Raw genomic sequence first — 24376 nt, forward strand, 5'->3', positions numbered from 1 at the left:
CCCCCCTCCTTTCGCCCCCCCAATCTCTCTTCCCCCCTCTCCCTCCCCTCCTCCTTCAAAACCTCAAGGTCCTTAGCAATCTTCCCCCTCTAGATTGTACGGAAACGCTCAAGCCTTTTGCATTACTGCAGCCTTACAAACCAACACAAAATATCTAATATACAATTACAGCATCCCCGAACAGATTTAAAATCAATACCCTCCCATAACAACGCTGGGGAAACTGAAAGCATGATGTTGCATATGGGCAGGAAGGAAGAGACTGTTTGTCACTGCAAGCATCAAATTCTCATCTATCAAGGGCTTGTTAAAGATGCAGCATCTTAAAAGAAAAAAAAAAATAAATCTCACAAACAAGCACCATATTTGAGCGAGTATACGTTGCATCTGCTTGTGAGTCAACATGCATCCAAAGCTTCTGCAATTTGCCCAAAGTGTGTTGGTTAAGAAAGGTTACAAACCCCTTTAGTGCTATTTATAAGAACAACAAAATTATTTATGTTCCAGGGGACATTTTAAGCCAGGCAACTGTCCCTCATACTCAGAATCACTCCACATTACTTTGAATTCAGCTAAGCAAGCCCAGGTTCTTGCCTTGGCATTGTATTTATCAAGAGATCCAGAGCACAGATCTGTGGCTGCCACAGGCTGAGCAGTGCCGAGAGCAGACAGTTAACGCGCCGAGGGCAGAGCCTGCCAGGCAGTGCCTTTATCCAAAGAGCAATTCTGGAACTCTGCAAAGTTACAAGTGGCATTTCAAGGTTTTAAAGAGCACAAGCTGCCTCCGATCTTATCTTGCCATGACCCTGTCACCCAGCCTGCTAACAAAACTGGCACTCAGAGACAACTGCAGAGGCTTGCAACCATCCATAACCAAAAGCAAAGTAAATACAACAGAACAGCGGCAATTGGAAAGCAGATAGGAAAGGATAGAGCCAGGCAGTGACAGCACTTAAGTTTTCTCAGCACTTCACTTCCCAGGTGTTGAGTCAGCCTTTCAATACAATTTGAATTTTATCAACCCTCCTGCCTCAGTTTACCCTCTAAATAACTTCTCCAAAGCCACAGACAGTATCAGCTTGCCAAGCCAGCATCAAAGCTAGGAAGTACCTGGCCACACAGCACAAATAGAGTCACAAGCTCCCTCCCCATGGAACACTTCATTCTTCATGTTGATTTTCCTGGAAATGTTAGTCTGATGCTGCAAACCCTCAGCGCTGGAGGCCAAGATCATATATCCTCCTCATAAGTGTTCTCATCCGGGATTTGTGGCTTTGAAACAACAAAAGTCTCGTTGCTCTGCTCGCCCCTCCCAGCCTGGACAGGAGGCAGCAAAACCCAGCAGGGCTTGTTCTTATGTACTTCAGGCAGAAGAGACTCCATGGAAGAACTGGTGACAGAAGCACCAGTTACACGTGACAGCAGTTAGAATATGAGCAGTAAAGATTCCTTGATTTCACAACTCTGCCAAGGCACCTCATTACCCTCCCATCACTCCTTCTCTCTCGCTATTCCACTCCCACCCCCGTGCGCCCATCTGCCAGCAGACATTCGCTCTGACTAGCACCATGCCCTGCTATTCCCAGACACGTCAGCAGGACAGGTTGCAAGTCCCATCTCACTCCCAACCAGCTGCACTGGTGCAGGGGAAGACCAAGATCGTGCAGTAACTCTGAAGTGGCACCAACTCCATCAGACCCATGCCCCACCAGCCTCCAAAACACCCACTTCTCGGCACACACACCAGTGAGCTGGCAGCCGCGTGAACAGTCAGGTGTGACAGTCTGCCGTCAGCGGCATGCCACAGGGAAAGGTCCCAGATGTCTTGCAGTCGAGATTTGAACTTGGCCCTCCAGAGAGATCCCACATTAGTGTATTAATCTCTAGGATGATCTGTAGCATTTTCCTTCCAGCATCTCAGGTTCACATTGTACCAAAGCACCAAATCCCACACACTGAGTTTGTATTTGGGTTGCGCCCCAGCAGTTTTTATGGCAGTCATTTACATCACAGAATGAAAATTTTCCTTCCCCCCCCCCCCCTTCATTTAAGGCAGAGTCCTGGGATTTGTCAGAGACTGCTTCTGTCCCCAGAAGTGTGGGGACTAAATCAACAAGATATACAGCAAGCAAGGAAAAGGGAATAATTATCATCAGTAGCCAGTACGGAGGCATGAAGATCTAACAATCTACCCCAAATTTACTGAGTCAGTGCGAGAGCACAAGACCAAATAGCAATCTTTTGAATTCCAGCCCAGTGTTTTAAGAAGTCATAACCCCTCTTAGCTTTCTTAGCTGCAAAGCAGGGAAGAGGCAGGTCACATTTTCATTAGTTACTTAGTAAACTCACAGATTCTGGGGTACAACCTAAACAGCAATGTATTTTCGTATTACAGCACCAATCCTTTCCTCTTCACAACTTAAAACCACGTGCACAGCTTTGTCATACCACTCACACCTGCTAAACACGTGCCCTTTTACAGGACCCTATACTCTAAATTCATGCCTTTATGTCCACATGCCATTCATCCAACCGTTCTTTGCACTCACACACAAAGAACCAGGACAGTGGTTGAAGGCATTGGGATGAGAGCATCAACAGTCTATCTCCCCCTGACTTTGCAGCAGCAGCAAAACCAAATGTTTTGCAAATGAGTTGGCAGTGTAGCTTCTGGATGTCTTACCACCCTCACAAAGACAGGTTGTGCATTTAGAGTACATTGCTACTCATTGACCAGAAAGCCAGAAGACAGCTGTTTGCTTAGCCCATGCACCTGCCAAAGACAACACTCCACCTTAGACAGAATATTGGGCGGGTTGCTTGTGGGGGGCTTTTTTTTATTCTTTTTTTTTTCCCCCAAATCCCTGGTTTTGCCTCCTCTCTCCTGCCTTCTACAAAGCATTTCAGTTGAAAGGAAGCCAAATCAGGGCAGTTTTTTAATATTAAAGCTGAAAATGAAAGCCATTATCAGCAGAACTGTAACGTTATGAAGCTAGGCCAGGCAATAATACAAGTAAGGAGTGCTAGAGGAAGCCTGAAGCATACTGATCACTTACTGCCACCAGTGCAACACAGCCCTGACCACACAACCCCCCCCAACAGGTCTCCCATGCAGGTCCCCAGATCCTGCGTCACATTCAAGGCTCCTGCTAGCCTGACAAGGCAGTACAGAAAGTGATCCAGAGCAGTTTTTGGAAACAAAGACAAATATTTTCCCCAAAGATCTAGAAATCAAAGTGGATTTTTTTCCCCCTCTTTCATGTGAAAAGGAAGTCCAGCACTCACCAGCTGCACTTCTACAGTGAAACATGAATAGAGACAGGCCAGGAAAGTAGGTCAGCTGGAGGAGGACAGCACTTCTGCCTCCATACAGAACTATCACCCAATGGCTTTGCAACCATAAAGAGAAAGGATGCAGGTATGACACCGTAAAACGAGCTTGTGTAGAAGCCAGGGCAATGTGGGTTTTATCTACTCACAGCCCTCTTTGGACTTGAGACACACCGATTAGAGGCCATGGGTGGAAATGTCACCTGGAAGCAACAGTGCTTTGTATTCCGGCACTGCCTCTAATCCTCAGCCTCCCACCACCCAGCAGACCTGGGTGACTTAACAGTCATGTTCACCAACACACCTAAGAATCCCAAGCCTCATTATCAGCTTTGAAGAGAGGACTTGGGAGCCTAAGTCAGCTGGGAAGATTAGAAAACCCAGCTCTAGGTTTCCCCAAAGAGGAAGGGACTTTATCTCCACTGTTTACAATGGAATCTGCAGCAGAGAAGTTGCACCAAGGACACACATTGCATCAGCGGCAGGAACTGAGCCCATGTCCCAGTGACTGAGCACAGCGTTTCACCTGGAGAAGGGAAATGCGCAAATATGAGGTGGTCACAAATTTTTGCCCTCCCAATGTTGTTAAATGGGTGGACTATAGAGAGGGTCCCAATTACGGCCGAGGGACTGCACCAAGCTTTTCTGCACTGTGTTATGCTACAGCACAACGGGAAGAGATCAAGACCTATCTCACGCTCCCTATCCATATCATTGGTTTTGCTCTGAAAGCTTCTTGGACCCAGAAGTCCTGAGTAAACAGAGAACCGAGCCAACTTACACGGGAAATCACCCAGGCTCAGATAGCCAACATCTAATGAGAAGAGAGTCCTTTTTTCACCTCCTTTCACATTCTTTTAAGAGGAGGAAAACATCCTCCCTTGCTCTTAAGTCCCCCATCAAACTTAAACCCTGGAGATGACAATTCCCACTGACCAGTCTGAAATGTCTTGGCAGCATCTCAGTTTATTCAGCTCTCCCCTTTCCTTTGGCACAAACAGGCTACCACCAGAGGAGCTGCTCTGCTCAAACAACTCTGGTGCTCCAGCCCTGCTGCTCAGTCTGTTCCTGCGCTGAATGTGACAGGTTTGCAGGGACCCTGGAGACTTACTTCCCCAGCGATGGGCTTGTGCCTTTGTAAGAAGCTGCACCAGCTTGCCGAGTCCCAGCAGGCCCAGAGCTGCTCTCAACAAAGGCTGGCGTACGAGGGGCCACGCAGTAGGCTGCGCACAGCAGCATGGAATCTGGCTGCACATTGGCCCCATCCCTTGCCAGCAGGAATCAATGGAACAAAGGCAGAGTGAAGCACAAGGTCATGGGAATAACGGGCCATAACTTAACTGAGGGCAACGAGAATGGAAAAAAAATTATTGGGGAAGTTGGGGGAAGGGAGGCAGTGGGCTTCTGGGACTTGGGATCCTAGAACAATACAAGTGCATGCCAGCTCATGGGGCAGGGTTAGTTCTAGCAAGGAAGGGTGAAATACTGCTGGATCTCCGCAAAGGGGATGTCGAACCAGCTGCAAAATAAAGGTAGCATCCTCCTCTGAGCAGATCAGCGTAATGGCTTTAGGGACATGGCAGGCAGCAGGCTTCAAACCTTAGCTATTGCACTGGGTTATCTCATTGTTCCTTTATGTCTCCACATCTATATCTATTTGTTGGTTGTCATTTAGATTTAGATTGCAAGCTCTCCAGGGCAGGAAGCATCCTTTTGCTGGCTGCTGTACCAGTCTTAATAGTACAAATAGTACAAACAGCACAAACAGCAGAGCAAGCTGGGCGCTCCTGGCTCAGGACTGTCCCTAGCCTAGACCAAGGTATCTGCAAACATTCCCTAAGCATCACGCTTCAAGTTCCCTGTGACAAGAGGCTCTTGGAAACAGGAAGAAAAACAGGAAACAAAGGGGAGGGAGGAATGGGACACACTGATGGTCTCTTACTACAAAGCAAGGAGGATGCAATATCGAGTAATCAGAGGTTTTTCTCTTTCCTGCTCACTTTCAGAGAACTTAACTTTGGCAGACTGGTTGTGCAGTCACTCCTCTCAATAGCAGAGAACAACTCCAACAGGCAAGAGTCAGTGACCACCACTCACTGATCTCAATGCATTACATGGGAAGTAGCACTCCAAAAGCAGGCCTAGTGTCACTAACCCCTTCCTAAATGTGAGTTAACTGCAGCACATACAAAAGCTGTGGGAGCACACAACAAGACAGTAGTTGAGTAGAAGGATTCCCAACGTGTAATGTATCAACCATCCTTTCCTAGGCATGAGAAGCAGCCTGCATCCCCTTTCTCAGCTCTAACTGCTAGGCCATCTGCCTTTCCTCCTACCATGCAAACAGTATCCTGCTACTTCCCACCTCCTTGTGCTCACTCGATTTGCCTAGCTGGAGTTAAGCACCTAAAAGGACTGTCCAATATTTCAGTTCCCAAGGAGTGAAACAGAGGGAGGTGCAGGTCACGCTGGAGCCATCCTCCTGTCTGTCTGTAATGAGGCTGTTTATTAGAAAAGGTGCACCAACATCCCCTTGTCTCCCAGATTCTTACAAAATTTATTTTTACAGCATGCACCAAGCCACAGAAAGGTGGTAAATATTCATAGTATGAAAAACACTCATGGAGAGGATATACTGCACTTAAGAGAGAGATCTGAATGAATTTTATATGCTGCAGAGAGGCTTTTTAGCAATTGCAAACTTGTGAATCCCCACTCTCTTCCAGAAAAGATTTAAAGAATGAGGCTTGGAGGGTGGGCTGGAACTCCAGGCCTTTTGGAGACTCACTTTCTAGCTCTAGAAAGGAGCATGTTCTAGTGGGTAAGACAGGAGAAGGGGGAAGCTTGTTAAATCAGAAGGCTTAAGCATGGTTCCAATGAGGATCAGGTTTTCCTTGAGGGACCACAAACCTCTTCGGCAAAGGTCGTTTGGCTACAATTTATATATCTATGATAAAAAGCTAGGAAAACTGGCATTATTCCTCTGACACAGATACCTCCCTCAGTCCTGGGGAATGCCACACAACACCCAACCATGCCAAAAGGTGGGTAAGGCAATGTGGCAGGGACAGCACTTGTATTTCCCTGTGGGCTCCTAGGTGCTGAATCTTCTGTGTGTGGTCTGTGCCAGCAAAGCGGTACTCCCTCCGACACCCAGGACGGCTACTCCACCTCCTCTGGCTGCTCCTTCTACACGCCTCCCAGCTTCTCTTTAGGAAAGTGAACGCTGAAGATAGTGATTTCCAACAGAGCTGCTGGTGGTGCTGTACCCTTAGCACCATTTAAATGTCCGATTGCACTCATTCAGCCCCTGAAAAAAACAGCGCTCCTCCAGTCCGTGACAGCTTTGACAGCCAGACTCCTTAATTCCTTTTTCTTATTCCCTTAATCTGTCATCTTTATCAGGCTGGGGAAGTGCCAGGCAGCATGCAGGAGCCCCGGCCCCGATCAATCTCCACATTACAGCTGACAGAATGGTGCTAATAACTTATTGATCTAATGTTTGCCAAGCCCCACTGGGGCTGAAAGGCTGCCATTGATTGGCTTGAGGGAAGGAGCCTCTCAGCTGAGAGCAGAGCGGAAAGCCTTCAAATTGTCTTCTTCCCGAGGAGCTTGGAGGTGGAGGGAGGGTGGGGAAGGGAGAACAGGGAGGAGGACAAGGGAACTAAAGAGAGGAAGAGAAATGGAAAGGAAGAAGGGTGCATATGTGAGATGGAGATTAAGAATGGAAAAGGAAAGGGGGAAAAAGGGTTTAAGAACCGAAGAAGTGCAGGAAAGGGGAGAAGAGCAAAGGGAAGAAAAGGAACTGGGAACAGAAAGATTGTGCAGAGCTGAAAAATTAGTGAAAAAGGCAGTTGACCCTCTTCTTGCTCACAGCAAATCATTAATAAAAATCTTTCCAACCCCCAGCCCTCCATCCTAGGACAGCTCCTCCCAGGTCTGTTCATGTCTGACGTAAAGCATGCAGCACTGCTGACTCCCCTGACCAGGTCTGAAACCACAAGCTTGCATCTGGGGAGAGGGCATCATCAGGACAGATTCCAGCTTAATTTATGAGTCTGTCCCCCCCAGTGATATACATGCAACTTAACCCTTGAGAATCCCCACCCATCTCCTTGATTTGCACTGAAGAGGCTAATAACCGTAGAAAGTCATCAGACATGCTTAGCAGAGGGAAAGGAGTTGAGGGTCTTTACTGTGCCCCTGTGGGGAAACCTGGGCTTACCTGTATATGCAGAGACAGCAGGAGGAAAAAAACCAAACCAACACATGACATTTCACAAATTATAGTAATGGTTATCGTCTTCTTTCCCATTTACCCTAGATCAGCCCAGGGCAGGCCAGTTTTGCCAAAGGGTACACGTTGGAGCAGTGCTGTAAGGCAGGGACTGAGCTGGCAGGGCTTCAAGAAAAGGCAGTCGTGGTCACACACTCCCCTGGCAGGTTTGCCTGCCCTGGGGCTCTAAATGCACAGCGCTCATTGTGGTCAGGTCTGTTTTCCTGGTGGACTTGTCTCAAGTCTGTCAAGCCAAAAGGCTGGGTCAACGCTTTCATGCGTCTCCTCCAACACATCTCTCCCCCCCCCCCCCCCAGCCCTGCACCCCTTTCTCACCAGCAGGACTTCTCCCTCACTTTCACCAGGGACCTCACGAAGCTGTGAGCCATAGAGCACCCTGCTGATTGCTTGAAAGAAACAAGGAGCAGAGCAGCAGCTCAATGCCTGCTATGTGGGCACCTAATCACAACACAAGCTTTCCGGACACACAGCTATGGGGAGCTTGTAGGGGGACAGTGTTACCCCTGCTGTGCAGCAAGAGCAGAAGGCTACGCTTTGGAGGACTAAATCCACAGCATCCAAACCTGATGACGTAGAGATACATACACACACCGGAGCAGGAACAGTGTCAAGACCCTGGCTCTGAAGTATCAGCTTGACTTGTGGCAGGGTCAGGAGCAGCAACTCACTGCCTCCTCCCTGCGCTTCCACCCAGCAGCAAGCAAGAATGGACAAGTCAGGTGCCACATTACAATCTGTACTGGATTTCTATATATAACATCAGTGAGATGTCACTGCACCAGTGATTTGTTTTCAGCTCTTTACTAGCTGCCTGTAAGGCACCTGGGAAAGGAGGTGGAAGCAGAGGGCGGGGAAGGGGTTATTTTTGGAAGCAGGATAATCTTGCTCTTCCTAGAGCTGCAAGGAAAGGAAGAAAGAGTCAGTGTTTATTTCAGTTTCAAAGCCGCAACATGTACTGGCCATGAGTTTGGTGGCTGATCCAACTGCCGGAGAGTGACGGACTCATTGTCCTGACTATGGCCAGTCTGCCCTGTTCACACCAGGCACAGAGGAGGCCAAGCTACTTAAGCTGCCATGGTGAGCCCTGTCCAGCTGCGGCACTCCTTTCCTAAAAGTGAAGGAGATACACCTTGAAACACATCACTGACCTTCCCAAAGGTGTTTGCAGAGCCATCCTACAAGAATCCTCCTGCCCGGAACAGGCTTCAAATCCCTGCCAAGAGCAAGGTTTATTGAACTCCTAGAACAGGGCACTAAACTGCCTCAGCTCCTTCTCCTCCTGCAGTGACAGAGCCAAGAATAAAACCTTAATGCTCTCGCCAGCAAAATCCCATGCGCTAACCTACGCTGCAAGTGCAGCTGCGGGGCACAGCAAAAGAAAATGCTTTCATGTTGGGCTTCCCCATTTTTCCTTCACCTCCCAAGACCTCCATTTGTGTTACAAAAGGATGCTGGTTACCTCCCACTCCTGCAAGGCTTCAGAAGAAATAAAAATAAACTTGAATAGAGCACAAAGAAAGGACAGTCCTCCAGATCCAAGCCAAGAGGATGAATGGCATTGACAGAGCCTAGACCCTCATGTTGCCTAGGTAAACAACTGTCCTTCATGGTAAAAGATGTAAACAAAGGTGGCTGGGCTTACGACTCCTAGATGCCCATTTGGTGCTGATTTTCTGCTCAATTTAAGGCAGCAGTTCAATAAAAGCTTCTGCTTTTTTTTGTTGTTGTTTGGCTTTGTTAAATGAAAACATGTCTGCATCCTAGCTCATTATCACACGCTCAGAAAACAGCCGTTCACTGTGATTCTGTCTCTAACCATTAGCTATAACATCCGTGATCCCAATTCTTTTTCACCCCAATATTAACTCCTCCTTAGCAGATGAAAGCTCTAGGTCTCAGTGCAAAGCCAAATGAAGTAATTGGGAAGCCCTCCATGGCAGGCACACAGAGTTCAGGGACAGGCCCAAATAAAGTGAGACAACTAGTTTGATCAGCTACGGATCCACGTGTGTCAGCTACAAGCACTGCCTTGTCAATAAAAATTCCAAGACTAATTCTTAAATGTGAATCTGTTTACAGTTCACTCCTGAAATTTCTCCTTCTCCCTTGCTTAGTCAACAGAGCATCAAGTGGAAAGATGAGACAGGAGCATTAATACAGAAGAACAAATAACTTCGCAGAGAGAAAAGAGAGATCTCTCTTTCATGGTGTTTTTGAGACATGTAGATGAACACTACTTTTCCGGGACTGCAAAAGCACCAAGTATACATGGCCTCCAGTGGAGCAGGACTCCTGAAGTGGGACTCCTCAAGGGACACAGATGTCATGTTCTCCCTATCACATGGGATTTCCACAGGAATCACTGCAGGTTAACATGCAACTGTACTGGTCACTGAGGACACCACTGCTCTGAGGCCACGGCTCTCAGGGTTTATCATCCCCATCACATTGACCAACAACCCCTAGAAAAAGCCCAAGCTCTCTGGGAGCTCTGCAACACTGGAAAGCTGGCCTTCTGCTGCTTCCCACACCACAGCCAAAGAAGCCTCTAATCACTGGGAAAGGGGTCTTTAACCCATGCACAGTCCCAAATATTACATGCAGAACCATAGCAAATTGCTTGCTGTTTGGAGTGAGACCTGATATTCTGCCATGTCTCCATTAAGTGCCCTCTCTCAGACAATATTCAGACATCAAGCCAACTCCCTCCAATCACGAGGGGCAGAAGGAAGAGAGGGAAGATCTACCCACCTTCCTCTAGCATCAGTGAGCCTGATTCCTCCACTTCTATCCATGCAAATAGTCCTACTGCAACTGGAAAGTCATGAAATCTGGCACTGCAGAACAGAGGGTGTTTGAGGAGAGAAAGAGGAGAAATTAACAGGATTTTTGCAGGAGAGAAATTATTTAGAGCCTTGGGACCAGGTCTCTGTTGCAAAATGCTTGTTCAAATCCTACAGCAGCGTGCAAAGCACACACGTACAAGGGAGAAGGCACCTGTACTTTCTCTATGAGCCATGGAGCCCCACAAGGCCTCCTCTGTCCTCCCCCACCCCATGCATGCCCTGGCAGACTGCATTAGCCAAACTGGATAGAGAGGATTGGACTTGTTTACAGACACACCACTAGCTGCTTAAAGGGGCTCTAAATCCGTGTTTGATGTGCAAACCGTCAGCTTTGCTACTGTGCCTTTGTCAAGCAGCCCTGGCTCTGCTCATCCTTGTATGTGTATCTCTCTCTCTCAATTAAGATTAAAAGCGCCTTGTGCCATCATCCGCTCTCAAGGTAAGCCCCTCTGTAGTGCCAGTGCTGTACCCTGTCTGCTGCCTCGCCTTTATCTGATCCATTTGGAAACGACTTTTATATTCTCATTAGGCTCATCGCCTGCCCTCCCCTCCCACATGCACGCTCCCCTTGAGGCATCTGAGCATACTTGCTCTACCTTTGCAGATGTTGTTAAGCCTCTTACTGAATCTCACCAATGCAGGCTGCCTCTGTATGTTCCTAAGGAAGTACAGACCCCATTATATGCACTTTCCCTTTCTCCCTCCATTTGGCATATTATATCCCCATCGTGACTGCAATTTAGCACCAAGGAAAGCATTCTCCAGCATTTTCCACTGCAGAACACGACCAGAAGAGAAGGACGCAGCAGAAAATCAAGTCCACAGGGTCAAGAGAGGAGAGACCATTCACATTTCCTAGGTAAACTAGCCTGGGAGCTCTGGGCATCACTAAAGCTTATTTTTCCAGGTAGGTTCTACCTATGTTCCCCCCAACTGCACTCCTGCAGACTGTCAGCACTTAGGTGAAGTAGCTCACCTCTTCTCTGCAAAGAGAGTATCTCTCTGCCCAAGAGCCAATCTTACCTCTCAGCAGCTGGATTAGTTAGCCCCAGGTTTAATAAATAAATAAAGGTCCAACACTGGCCAGAGAAGTAGGATGAGATTAAACCTAGCAGCTGGATATAAGCCCAGTGTAAACATAACCTAGACTTCAAAAGAGGAGCTAGATATCATTTTGATCAATGAAGAGCAAGAGATGGCAGAGGCAAGTGCCCTTCCTTTACACTACATTCTCTGATCCTCCACAAAAACGCACTGCTCTTTCAGTCTGTGTTGGAAACAACGAACACTTGCACACTTGAAATTTGCACAGCCATTTGGTGAACAAACATTTATCCAGCGACTATAGAAACTAGTGCTCTCTATTTTGCAAGCACAAGCACCTCCACTCCCAGTCACAAAGAGAGGCAGAGAAAGCAGAAGTTTACTATTCTTAAAAGTCTGAGGACAGGATACTGTCAACAGTCAACCCAGATGAGAAGGAAGAATAGTGTGAGAGGGTGCAGACGGGTAAAATCCAAAACCAGCGAGATGGATTTCCTCAGCCAGTTAAGAATTCAGAGTTACAAACAGGGCAGCTCTTCCTGAAACCCAGGACCCCCTGGGACCTAAGGAAATCCAAGTGCCTCAGTGGTAATTGTAATAAATCTGTAGTGCTGCAGAGCAGGCCCAACACACGCAAGTTTGCTCCATGATTAAGAGATCTCTGTAATACCTTAAGGTCCCCAGTGGGCCCAGAGCAGTGAGATACAGCTAACATGCATCAAACACATAAGAATATCTCAATCATTACCACAGCTGACAGTGGCTCCGAAGCCAATCAATAGGGCAATTAGATTTTATCAGTACACGCCTCTTGGCCACCTACTTCTGCTGTCGCTGCAAAAGCCTCAGTTACCCCTGCCAGTTCCGGGTCTCCAGACGTCTTACTGAGAAGCACCGGCTGGAGCAGATTTTTGCTTTTTTTGTACATTTTTGCTGTTTGTATTCTTTATTTCCTTTAAAGGTCCACTATCAGGGGACACTTCAAACATGAGTTAAGCTGCCAGCTATTCTTATCTAGACGTCTTGCTTCAGTACACAGACTAGTCTTGATGACTCCAGACCCTTCCTAGCTCTCTGAGCCTCACAAGATCCAAAATACAGCGACTTTTTTTGTCCCAGATATCCCAAGCCCTAAGGCTGCACCTCCTCTAGGCTTATTGTTCCAAACGGCTAGCGCCCACCACTGTGGGTTATTACACCCACTGAGGTGAGTTATTAAATCCTTTTCCAGTCAGGGCCAAACCCTATCTGAGTCTTTCAGGACCCAGTTATTTTCTTTCAGCTTCTGCTGTCCCAAACTAAGCTCTTCAGTCTCTCTGTTCCCCAATATAACCATCACCATTGACATAAAGTGACCTGTTTTCACTTAAAAATTGTCCGTAAGCCTTCCAAGGATATTAATATCAGTGCTGCTCTTCCAACCAAAGGCCTTATATGTTCCAGCGATACATCAGTCTTTTCAGCCCCTTGTGACCTGAACATCAGCCCAGCTTTAGCTTGAACCCTGACTCTAGTCTCACCTCTCTCCCAGAACTCATAAAAGCCCCAGAACTAACTATACGCCATTATTTTCCATTAGTTTCAGCCCCTTTCTGCATTTCAAAGACCATTAAAGATCCAGTAATACTTCTAATTTTCCAGTCCATGCTGTTCGAAACTATAGCACTGCCTCTAATCCTGGTTTTAACGGAACTCCCTCGCAGAATTAATCACAAACCAACCAACCCTGCCAACTTCAACCCTCTTCTTACGCCATGGGCCCTGCAATAAGCAAGTCTCTTCCATTTGTGCTATCCTTGTTCTCAATCCTCTATTTAGCCTCAGCCGTAGCCAAGAAGCCACATGCACTTCTGAATCCTGTTTTAGCAGTAAGCACTCACCCCTCATCCTGCACGTGTAGAATTTGCAGTTTGAGCTGCAGAGCAGCCTCTGGAGTGTTCAGCCTCCCCTGGCTGGGACTGTATGCCTAACTTCAAACCATAAATGCTAAACCAGCAACAGAAAACATTTTAGCAGCAGATTCCAACTTAGTCTGAGAGCACTACAGCTTATAGTCAGGAGTGATGTGGGAGTTGTTAAACATATCGGCATTAACATCGTTTATTCAGCATTGTCCATCTCCAAATGCCTTTTTGAGAGTGAGATTCTCATAACCCAAATACACAGTATTGTTCTCAAAGGCACACAACGCAAACAGCAGACAACTGGGGGCACATTTCTTTTTCCCTTATTGTTGTAACTAAGTGGTTTAAACAACAGCCAGTCTTTTAGACTAACCCAACACTAACTCTCTTAAAATTATATATGTAGCAACTAGTTATACTATTCTCCCCTTCCACCCCCGCCAGTAAAACCAAACAGAACCAAGACATAAACCCAATAATCAGCATCAGCTACAAATCCCAGCACATTTTGTTTCTGTTCCCTTGACTTGCATGTCCGGGAGGTGGTGACATAGGTACCAGTTCAGCACATGCTCTAAAGTCAGAGCCGGCAGGCTCTGCATAGACTTTGGCAAATGAGTCTTCCCTTAAACAAGCATGTAGAGTGAGCTGGCTCCAGAGAGCGGGGAAAAAATCAGAGTTAAATTGTCCTTGTGGAGATGGGATAATACCCCTTCTCCCTTTAGATACCTAATCTCCCCACCATCCCCCCACCTACTCTTTTGCTGGTCAACTCTTGTTAGACACACCAAATCTATCATGTCCTGAAAAGCTCTGTCACTTGCTTGGTGGCCTCTTGTGTGAATGAGCCCTCTTCTTTTTCATTACTCAGACTTTCATTGAGGTCGCAGCCAAGCACTGCTGTCCTCACTGCTACAACATGTGTGCAGTGCCTATGTTTTGTATTTCTTAGTGTTTCTTATGGTTAAGAAGCTAACCAGAGAACCTCAAACATAAATTCTAATAAATAAGAATGAGGACTTCTACATCTAATCTTTTCTACTGCTTAACACTGATGGGAATGAAAAGTACCCTTTGCATTTCTGGAATGCTATGGATCTCAAAGAATTTCAGCAACGCTGATCAAGCCCAGCAGTTTCTCTGCAAAGCAAACTTTAAAAACTATTTTAACATACAGGGTCAGCTGAGACATATAGACTTAAGCAAGGTCATACAGGAAAACGTGTATCTCTGGCCAGTTCGGCTCTTAGAGCTGTGTAGAAAAAGGGGCTGTGGAGATTGGTTAACGAAGAGAACATGGAGATTTAGCTGTGAAAGCAAAGACTGGGAGCTGCCCATGGCTGCTTTACAGACATACCACAAATCCCCCAGTTCAGCACAACACATATATGGGACTGAACACTTTACCGCAAAAGTAGTCACATCAGTACAAATTTCACTGCAGGCAGGAGGAACCTTTCTGGAAAGGGGTCAAGCCTCATGCAAAAGGCAAACCAGGTACATGTCACATTACTGAATATCCTCCAAAGACATTCCCAAAGTGTATTAGATGTGGTGTTCCCTTCAGATCCAGGGTTAAGTTACACAGTCAACAGAATGACTTACAAGAAAATATGAACAAAACCACAAACATACAGATTTTCAGAAAAGGCCTACATTAACATACAGAGAGATCCAATTCTGATTTGGAAGGACAGGGATCATGCCATATAAAAACTAGCATAACTCTCAGTTTTTCCTCAACTTTTATTTATAATGAAAAGCAAATCGTAGATTCTGCAAACAACAAGCAGATCTCTAGTTTATTACCAGTGCCTCACTTGTTGACTGATGCATATCTATCACCAAAGCATCCTTGCCCATAGCTCCCTTACTGACATCCAGAGAGGCACGGTGCAGGATCCAAGAGGAGCATTTCTGGTTTCACCATGTTAAGCTGAAACCAGGTGAACTTCCCAAAAAAGCCAGGTAGCACTACAAAACCAAACAATCATGCTCACAAAGGAGCTGGCAGGCACAGAGGCAGCATGGGGAACCTCTGATTAATGAAATTACAAATCAAACCATGCTCTCTGCAAGGCCTTTCTGCTTCACTTGACACTAACCCTGGGGACATTTCACTTCTTTGCTGGCGCAAGCTCCTTTGCCAGTAGTTAACACAGACCACTAAATTTGAGAATAACACAGGGCTGAGATCTCAAAAGGACTTTAACGTCACCATGAAATCTTTCCATGTTAATCTTTAGCCAGAATATTAAAAGCCTTCATATAGCTCACTCCAAAGTGTAACACAAACAGCCACAGAAAAAACAGCTGCTGAAAAAATGAACAAATGAGAGAGTGAAAGAGAGAGGAGGGAAGTCAACAAGCCCAAATCAGCAGGACCTGCTCCAGCTGCTTACCTGCTGCTCCTAAGCCAACGTCGATGCTGTTTCTCTTGAATTCACAGCGGCTCTGGGTCTCTGGCATAACTAGCTGACGGCTCTGATGCAGGTTGGAGATGATAGTGGAAAGGTCGTTATCACGGCTGCAACAGAGCAGAAAAGCACCAAGTTAAGGAAATCCTATTTGCCACCACATAATTGATTTTTGTGTGTATGAGCGTGTGTGCGCACGCAAGATTCTTTTGTTTGCCCCTGACACAGCTGTATTTCAAGAAAGGTTCTCCCCCTCCTACCCAGTAGGTTCCTAGGTAACCTCCTCTGGTTTTGGGGATCGGAGACTAAGTGCAAAGCACTTCCCAAACAGCACTCTCATTTCCCATAAAGGACTCTGCAGCTGCCAGAGCTCCTGATTTCAGTTTTGCCAGATATAACTTGCGTGGGCCAGAACTTACATCTCAGATGGAAAAACTGAAAGCGTAGGAATTGGCAGATCTATTCCAGAATTAATAGGAAACTTGAACTGAAATAACTGATAGTTTTCTATCAGGTGCCACCCTTCTATTCTTAAAAAAAGTAAGTTTTTCCATTCCATCACTGTTGGAACACAAGACTTATTTACTTGAATAATAGTTTTGCTTTTTAGAGAGAAACCCACCATGAACCCGGACATCAGCATTACTCAGAGCTGAGGGTACAGATTTATTTACAAAACTAATTTTCAACTCTTCACTCTAACAGATCCTGAAACAATGCTCTCTTCCTTCTGGGAAAAGAGAATGCATTACAGCAGTTCAGCATTATTTTGCCTGTTATCTGTGCATCAGATTGCTGCTAAGTAGGCTACTTTGGTCTTTTTTCTTTTTTTTTTTTTCCTTCTACGGAGAGGGAGAACACAAAAAGACGTTCACTGTAGCAGATACTGCAGTTCAGCTGGCAAATGCTTTTGCTTGCAAACTGCTATCCACTTGCAAAATATTTCTGAATAAATAATATACAAACACTGAAGAGGAAAAACAAGCTAAAACGCATACATGATACTAAATGGAAATGCTGGAATGTCTCCCTTTTGTTTGTTTGCAGTGTATGTTAAATCACCCATCCTTCTAGCACAAGGTGCTTGCCCCAAGCTAAACGTGGCTATTTTTCTTCCTCCCCTCTTTCTAAATGGAAGATGACAGCCAGAAGAACCAGAGACAGTTACAAAAAATTATACATATTAGAAATATTGCCCTCCCTCCCACATCCACAGCTCCCTCCCAGCCTCTACTCACATGACAAGTGCACCCACTCTGTGCTGCTGTGACACACAGCACATGACCACCAACTCACTGGTGCAGAGGAGAGTGTCCTCACCTGGGACCAGCAGGACAATACGGAGGGTGCATTATCTGCAGAATTACCTAGCAATGATCTTCCTTTAAATATCCCCCTCTTATCCCCCCCTTACCTCCTCCCCACCTGCTGCACCCCCACCTACAGGCTATCAGCACTAGCCACAGGAGCAGATCTGCTCAAATGCTCCAGAGAGCCCATCCCTAGTGCAGAAGCAGGGGCTAATCTGTCGTCTAGCTCTCTGCTAATCAGATAAGTTTATGACAGAAAGTCTTTAGACAGAGGTACTTTCAGCGGGCGTCTGGCTCCAGATTTTCGCAAGATGTAGCAGACAAAAACAGACTCTCATTTCAGCAGCCGCTGTCATGTTCCCTGCTGCTCCCCCCGCGCGCTCCCCCCACCCCCAATCTCAGCAATGAGATAGGATGCTCAGATCTCAAAGCCTTTGAGCACCCATTGCATCTTCCTCCGCTAAACCAGTTCAGATTCCTCCTTATGCAAGCAGAAGGCTAATTACTTAAGCAAGCCCACAGGTGAGTGGGAAGCCCGTTTCTCCTGTGCCAAGCAGTTTTGGGTCTTATCCTCTTTTAGCTGCCACCTTTAAGATGCATTATGCAAATATTTTGGTGTCTTAAGTCATTTATGGGATTAATGTGAAGTGATTATCAGTTCTTTTTAATCATGCCAATCAATAACTGGATGTCAGGGACAGAGGACAAATGCAGATAAACGCTGCCATCAGCACAATGCTCAGGAAAGGGCGGAGGAGATGAGCCAGAAGTGCAGAGGGAGAAAGGCAGGGAGTAGGAAGAGAAAAATGGGATAATTACATCTTTGCATTTGCAGAGTGTCTTGCATCCCAATACAGCCCAAAGCACCTCTGATATGTAAACACGTTAAGAGAGCTATGAGAAAGAAGTGTTTTATCCACCACTAAAATGCAACTACCTCTCTTTCTGGAAAAGAGCATAGCAACTCCTTAACATGACTTGATTCTCCAAAACTCAAAGAGTGCAGAACACTGCACTATATCCACTGAAAACTAAAACCAGGAGATCTATGTGGAAGGAAACATTACCACACCAGAAGTGATATTTTTCTTCCTCAACAATCTTGTGTTTTTAGGAGATTTGCCATGGCCTTAAAATTAAAATCATCACGGTATGCAAAGGTGCATTAGCAAATCATAACTCCACACATGAGCAGATACCGCAGGGCTGATAGGTACACTCTACAGACTTTGAATTCAATTCAGTCTACCCATGCAATTAGGCAGGATCCCAGGAAAACATGACTTTGCTGGAATACCTTTGCAAAAGGCAAACTGAACACCAAGGTGACATTGAAAGGAAAGGGAAGAAAGACTAGAGATAAGGCAAACAGGCTGAGACAGCTTTTAACACATCAAACTGTCCCCAGGAGTTGTTCCTTTTGTCGTAGTGCATGGGAGGTTTGAAGCAGAGACTGCCTTTTTGTTCTGGGGTTGTTCTACACCTGGCACAATAGGAGGTAGCTTATAGCTGGGGCTCAGTCTTAGTATGAGAAAAGAGAGTGAATGGTAACCAGAGCTTATGAAAAATTGAGATACCTTTCTGCGTAGGTGAAGACTTTAAGCATTTTTTAAAATACTGTAGGCCAAGCTGGTCCCAGCAAATACAGCTCCACACAGCTGCAATCAGACTCCAGTGATTGCGTGGACTCTCTACTAAGGGACATACTTGCCTAAGGCTCTGCTTAGACCACAGAGGACTTTCTACCACCACGTTGGATCAACAGAATAAAACACCAGCTTTGGTTTTGCAGCTGACAACTCTGCCATCTCCACCTTACCCGTGACTGTATGAGATTAGTAAACAAACATAATTTTTACCAGAGACCCTCCTGAACCTCCACAGAGCAGAGTCCCACTAACTGCTTTCATCCCAATGCCATTTAATAAAGGTAGTGAAAGTTTAACTTTTAATGAGTCTCAGTTCTTCAGGTACTCCACCAGTTACTCAGTGCTTTAGCCAGGCAGAAGGGCTCTGCCCAGCTACCAGCAATTTTCAGAAATTACCTGCTTTTGCACACTTGCTACTTTGGACTGCAGCACTGCAACTGCACTCCCAACCCTGAAATCACACTGTGTCCTGCTGGTTAGCCTAACAGGAGAACAAAAGATATAGCACTACCACAGGCTTTGGGAGATCTGCTTGGTCCATATACCAAAAGTTGCAAAACATGAGTTATAACTCCAGCCTGGCCAAACTCCTTCACAACTCAGTCCTGCCCAGGCCCTCCCCCTATCCCCCAGCCGAGGGGAACGCCTCAGCCCACAATCACTGACACCAGCCCTACAACACAAGGCAGGCAAACATCCACCTCAGCCCTGCCTCGTCCATTTGCCATAAAGATCCTAGAAACAGCCTAACATGTTCCTCCACAGAAAACAGCTACCTGAAAAATTCAACCCACCACTTACCTTCTTCTGAAGGCAAACTGCACGATGTGCTCCCCTCAGCAGAGCAGCCCAGTCACCCAGCAAAGCCCTGCAGCTCTGTGGAACAGGGAGCACCTGTGCTCAGTTAGAGCCCCCACCCCTGCTCCGTTATTGCCCCCACCCGTGCTCGGTTATTGCCCCCACCTGTGCAGGGCAGCCCCGGGGCTGCCAGGCGGCCGATGCCGGCCCTCCGCCCCACCTTTCAATTCCCTTTGACTAACTGGTCCCCCATTCCTCAGTCCCATCCCTTGTTCTTCGCTTCTAGCTGCTGGCTCCGGACTTTTGTGCCCACATCCTGCAAAAGAGGCCCACTCCAGCACCTAGCAAAGCCCGTCTTGCAGACACGGCTAGGAGGCTGGCTCTCAATGCAGAGAGCTGAGCAGTGCAAAGCGCAGCCTGAGCAAGTGGCACAACACAGAACCGAGACCCTCTCCCTCAGCCCAGGTTACAAGCTATTCTCCGTGTGTTCAGCTCACTCACAATGCAGGACAGCGTTTTCAAAAGACAGCAAGTCTCTTGGGGAAAAGGCTATTTGTTCCTCTGGGTTTACACACCACCTAACTTGCTCACAGTAATCCTGTCATATACAGAACAGGCAATAAATTCATGGGCTCAGGGCTCTGGCAGGCAAAGCCAATGCAGGATTAAAGATCCTTCCCTCGGAGGGAATACAACAGGCAAAGAATATCCAGCTTGCAGGACCTCAGGTCAAGATCTAGAACACGCACTTTGGGGATACCAACATACATGTAGTAATGTCTAAAACTTGGCTGCTTGGTCTGGCACAGTGACTCATGCAACTGGAGGCAGGGACCTAGGCTCACTGGGAGGGACAGCATCCCCTCTGAAGTCCTCATCAGCAAAAGCACAATTCTTGCATGACCTCAGTGAGAAGGAGCCTGCACTAAGGGGACTGGCGAGGGCTGGTCCTTCCCATGTAGAGGATTCCCCCATCTGTGTGCTGAAGCCAATAATTCCACCCAGGTGCTCACTTGCAGCCCCAGCAGGGCAGAGTCACACTCTGCTTTTCCTTTGTCTTCTCTCTGAGCCGCTGCTGGGTGCCTGTTAATGCAGGCACTCCCCCATACATGCACTGACACATGCACACACAATCAGATTAAAGGTCTGATCCCTTCCAGTAGCATAATATTATATTTTAAAAACCGGATTAGAGAAGGGGGCTTGAGCAAGATACACATCTCCTGAAAGGTCAAGGAGGAGACAAATAGCCTTCTGTAGGGCTGCAGGTTGCCATGGCAACATTCAGTTTGCATGGGTTTTGGTAATTAATGGTTTGGGGACCCGCAGTAATACAGGTATGTTTCCAAGCAGCAGGGGAACATGTTCTGAGGCATGACTGACTGGGCACTTCCATCTCATAGCAGCAAGTTTTGCTCCTGCGGTAAAATGAAGGGTAGAAAACTGAGTACTTACTGTCAGGGATTCCAGAGGGCATGTGGCTGGTTGGCCACATCCAGATTTGCTTTCAAACTGGGAAGTGACTCAGTGTTACTGACAGTCTCATAAGACCTTTCTTCTGATATCTGGCTCAGGATGATCGAAGCTCTGATCACAAGACACATTTTTCAGGTATTTCTGCTATTTTGGTGGGGAAAGTTTTAGAAAAGAACTTGCAGAACTACAAGATTTTTGAGTCTGAACTTCAAATCCAATACACATTTAACCTCAATCCAGAACGCTAAAATTTGCCCTGTCCTATATCTGAACAGTGAATTGAAACATGTTTAGTAAAGATAAACTCCTGTTGTTGCTTTCAATTACAGCTGATGTGCTGTCGCTCATTCTCTATTTGAATCCATCGTCCTGTTTTTGTGACATCATACTTAGCAGCTGTGGAGAGGAGTAAAATGTTAAAAAGAGATGAGGATCTTGTGTGCAAAGAAGTGTGTGATGCCTGCCGATAAAGGAGTGAGATCCCACCTTCACAAAGATGTCCCTCCTCCTAAGAAATAAGGGAAAGGTGCCTAACAGCACTGTAGACTTCCCTCAAGGCCAACTCTGTAGCTTTGAGAACAGCTGCAAGTGGCACAGACCTTGTAATGAACCTGGCCTCATAAGGAAGACACTTTAACAAGGAGTAAAACTGGCAGTGGTAGTAAAACTGATGTGTAAGTGCTTGTTTATTATTGTGCTCCACGTAGCATCAGAGAAGTAACTATCCCACCAAACATGCCATATATCTATCCTGCCTTTTCCCTGCCTATTTATCCACTGAAAAGAATGTCCTAGGCTTTTGCAAGGTGCTTTCCATCCAACAGAATTCCCATTCTGCCACTAGGCTCTGTCTTGCTGCCAAAAGCAACAGTCGGAGAAGTGGCTGGATATTATTATGGCTTGGGCAATATTCAAATCCTAACGAAGAGAAGGCACAGGAGCAACAGATCCATTCACCAGGAATGCAGGAAAGCTGTGATAAGGGTTTTGCCTAAGCCACAGGCAACTGAGCAGCTCACTAGTGCACCACAACTCAGGCCATGCATGCTGCAAGCAGCAACCACAAAGCTTTAAAGGCCAAGTCCAAATGGCTCCTCTACCTGGATGTAATATGAAATGAAAGCTGCTCTCTAACAAAATGGCCACCTGACCTTGGAGGGTATTGCTGAAAACACTGTACACTTGACCTGTTACACTGGCAACAGAAGAAAACTGCAGGGGAGCGCAGCATAGGAGGCATATGCCACAGGTTCCATGCTAGGTCTGGGAAACAACAAAAAAAGTCATTCTCATCCTAAAACCTCACACCCAAACCCAATGAATATTGGTGCAGGACTCTGGGAGTATAGGCAGGACAACATGGATAACTGTGCAGCTCAGATACAGATCAGAGCTGATAGTCTAAAATTCCCTGTCACATCCCAATGCTCTGATATAAGGAGCCCGCTCTGCAAAGCAGCAATGAGACGTACTAATAACTAATGGCTGCAAAAATTACCACTGGAGGAAAAAAAAATGTTGCTAATGCTCTCTACGAATGCTTTGATTGCTGCACTGTCTATTTTTAATGGAACTAACTGGTCCTTTGTCTCCCCCAAAGCTGGTTGTTCTGATGAGACTTTCTGTAATGGCAGTATAATGGTCCACCAGTGGTCATCTGATAGCTGCACTGCTTACAGGAAAAGGCACTCAAGGGGAGAGACAGCCACATCAACAATTGGTGGAAACGTCACCCAGACAAAAGGTGTCTGTTTGGGACAAGATGCCACACTAATCCATTGACTCATCTGTGGAGTCCGCAGAGAAGCATCTGCAGGACAACAGCTAAACCAGCAGTACTATCATTTCTGGCACACGTTGCACGAGCAACGTCATCTAGTCTAGCTAATGACCCACAACCTGTGCTCAAGGAAGGAGAAGTCTATCATAGGGACTGCCCCTGAGCTATCAGATTTGCTAACTGTGGCCGTCCCTTGGGACGTATAAATGAATTAGGAGCAAGCCCTTTGAGGGAGGCTGTGGTAACCAGACACGCAGCAATCCTGTGTGACTGACTTCTGGGAACAATAATCTTTTTTTGAGCAACATCTGCACCATAAGCCTCTGACTGGCAGTGTTTGAAGCCAGCAGCTATTTCTCCAAGACCCTTCTGGTCCTGTCTTGTCCCCTGGTCCTCATGCTGACCAGCATTTGGACCCTCACTGCAGTCACCTCTCCTCAATCTCAACTGGCCCCAGCAAACTAGTCCCTTACATCTGCTGAAAGCCCTCTTCCCAGCCTGGTCCTGGAGCGAGCCCTGCCAGCATATCCAGCATGCAGTGACTTACAGAGGGGACTAGACAAATGGGGCAGACATCTCAGTCCCTTAGCCCCTTTGGCTCTTGGCCCCGTGAGTGAGGGTAAGCAGAGAGGTGCTGACAAATGCCTGGGCTGCCCTGCCCCTGTAGGGCACCTGAGTGGAGACATACCACCCTTCATTGAGATCCTCAGGAGGTGGCAGCTTCCAGTGAGTGTTAACCCAAGCCGGATTCAGACTGGGAGCAATGCCTTTTAAATGTGTTTCATTTACAGACATTAGCAGCAACTGCATCTTTAACAAGGAGAAGGATGAGGAGACTAATGGATGGAGACAATTAACCAAAATATAAATCAGTGTCAGAGTCTCTGCATCTAGCAGAGGCAGCCAGGCGCCCGCAGGGTCTGGTGATTCTCGCAACACGGTGCTCAAAGTGACTGCAAAGAGTGATTGCAAAGAGGGGGAGGGAGAAGGGAAAATTTGGTCAAAATTGAAATAATTTTCAATAGTGGCTGCCTCCCTGTTTGCTGCAGCCCTCTCCAAAATAAGGAGGCAATAGTAACAATAGCCTCACTACAAATGCCATGCCCCATCCTCCTCATAGGGTGAGCCAGAATGAGCCCTGTGTGCGTCTTAGAGACTGTCCATCCTACTGGCAGACACGGTTTTGCTCTGCCCATGCTCTGAGCTGCAAGATCACATACAGTAACCTTTCACTGCTTGATATCAGGCATAAAAAAGTGCAGGTCACTCTGCAGAGGAGGTATTTCACCTGTGGTGCAGCACCACTCAGCAGTACCCAAAAAAGGCCGCTCCAGTGGCTAGGATATTTAGCTCAAGTTTGAAACTCAAGCTGTCATTTTTCTGCTCCAATTTCCTGCCCAGACTTTGCTGGCATGTCAGTTAACCACTTTGTGCTGCTGTTCTCCATACACATGGGGATGCACAGGGGCACTGTGTGAGTGGGAGGCATTAGACACCAAGAGGCAACCCAGTACTTCAGCAAAAG

The 24376-nt window shown here is 46.7% G+C and overlaps 1 protein-coding gene across 1 annotated transcript in view; it reads right to left on the reverse strand.

The window, feature by feature from the left end:
* The window catches only part of SAMD11 (sterile alpha motif domain containing 11), a 126493-nt gene that overhangs the window by 40444 nt on the left and 61673 nt on the right, over nt 1–24376 (reverse strand). The window contains 1 exon segment of the mRNA XM_050909636.1: nt 15824–15948. Within this exon segment, the coding sequence (XP_050765593.1) occupies nt 15824–15948 (125 nt within the window).

This window comes from Gymnogyps californianus, chromosome 21 (assembly GCF_018139145.2).
Source record: "Gymnogyps californianus isolate 813 chromosome 21, ASM1813914v2, whole genome shotgun sequence".
Classification (NCBI taxonomy): Eukaryota; Metazoa; Chordata; class Aves; order Accipitriformes; family Cathartidae; genus Gymnogyps; species Gymnogyps californianus.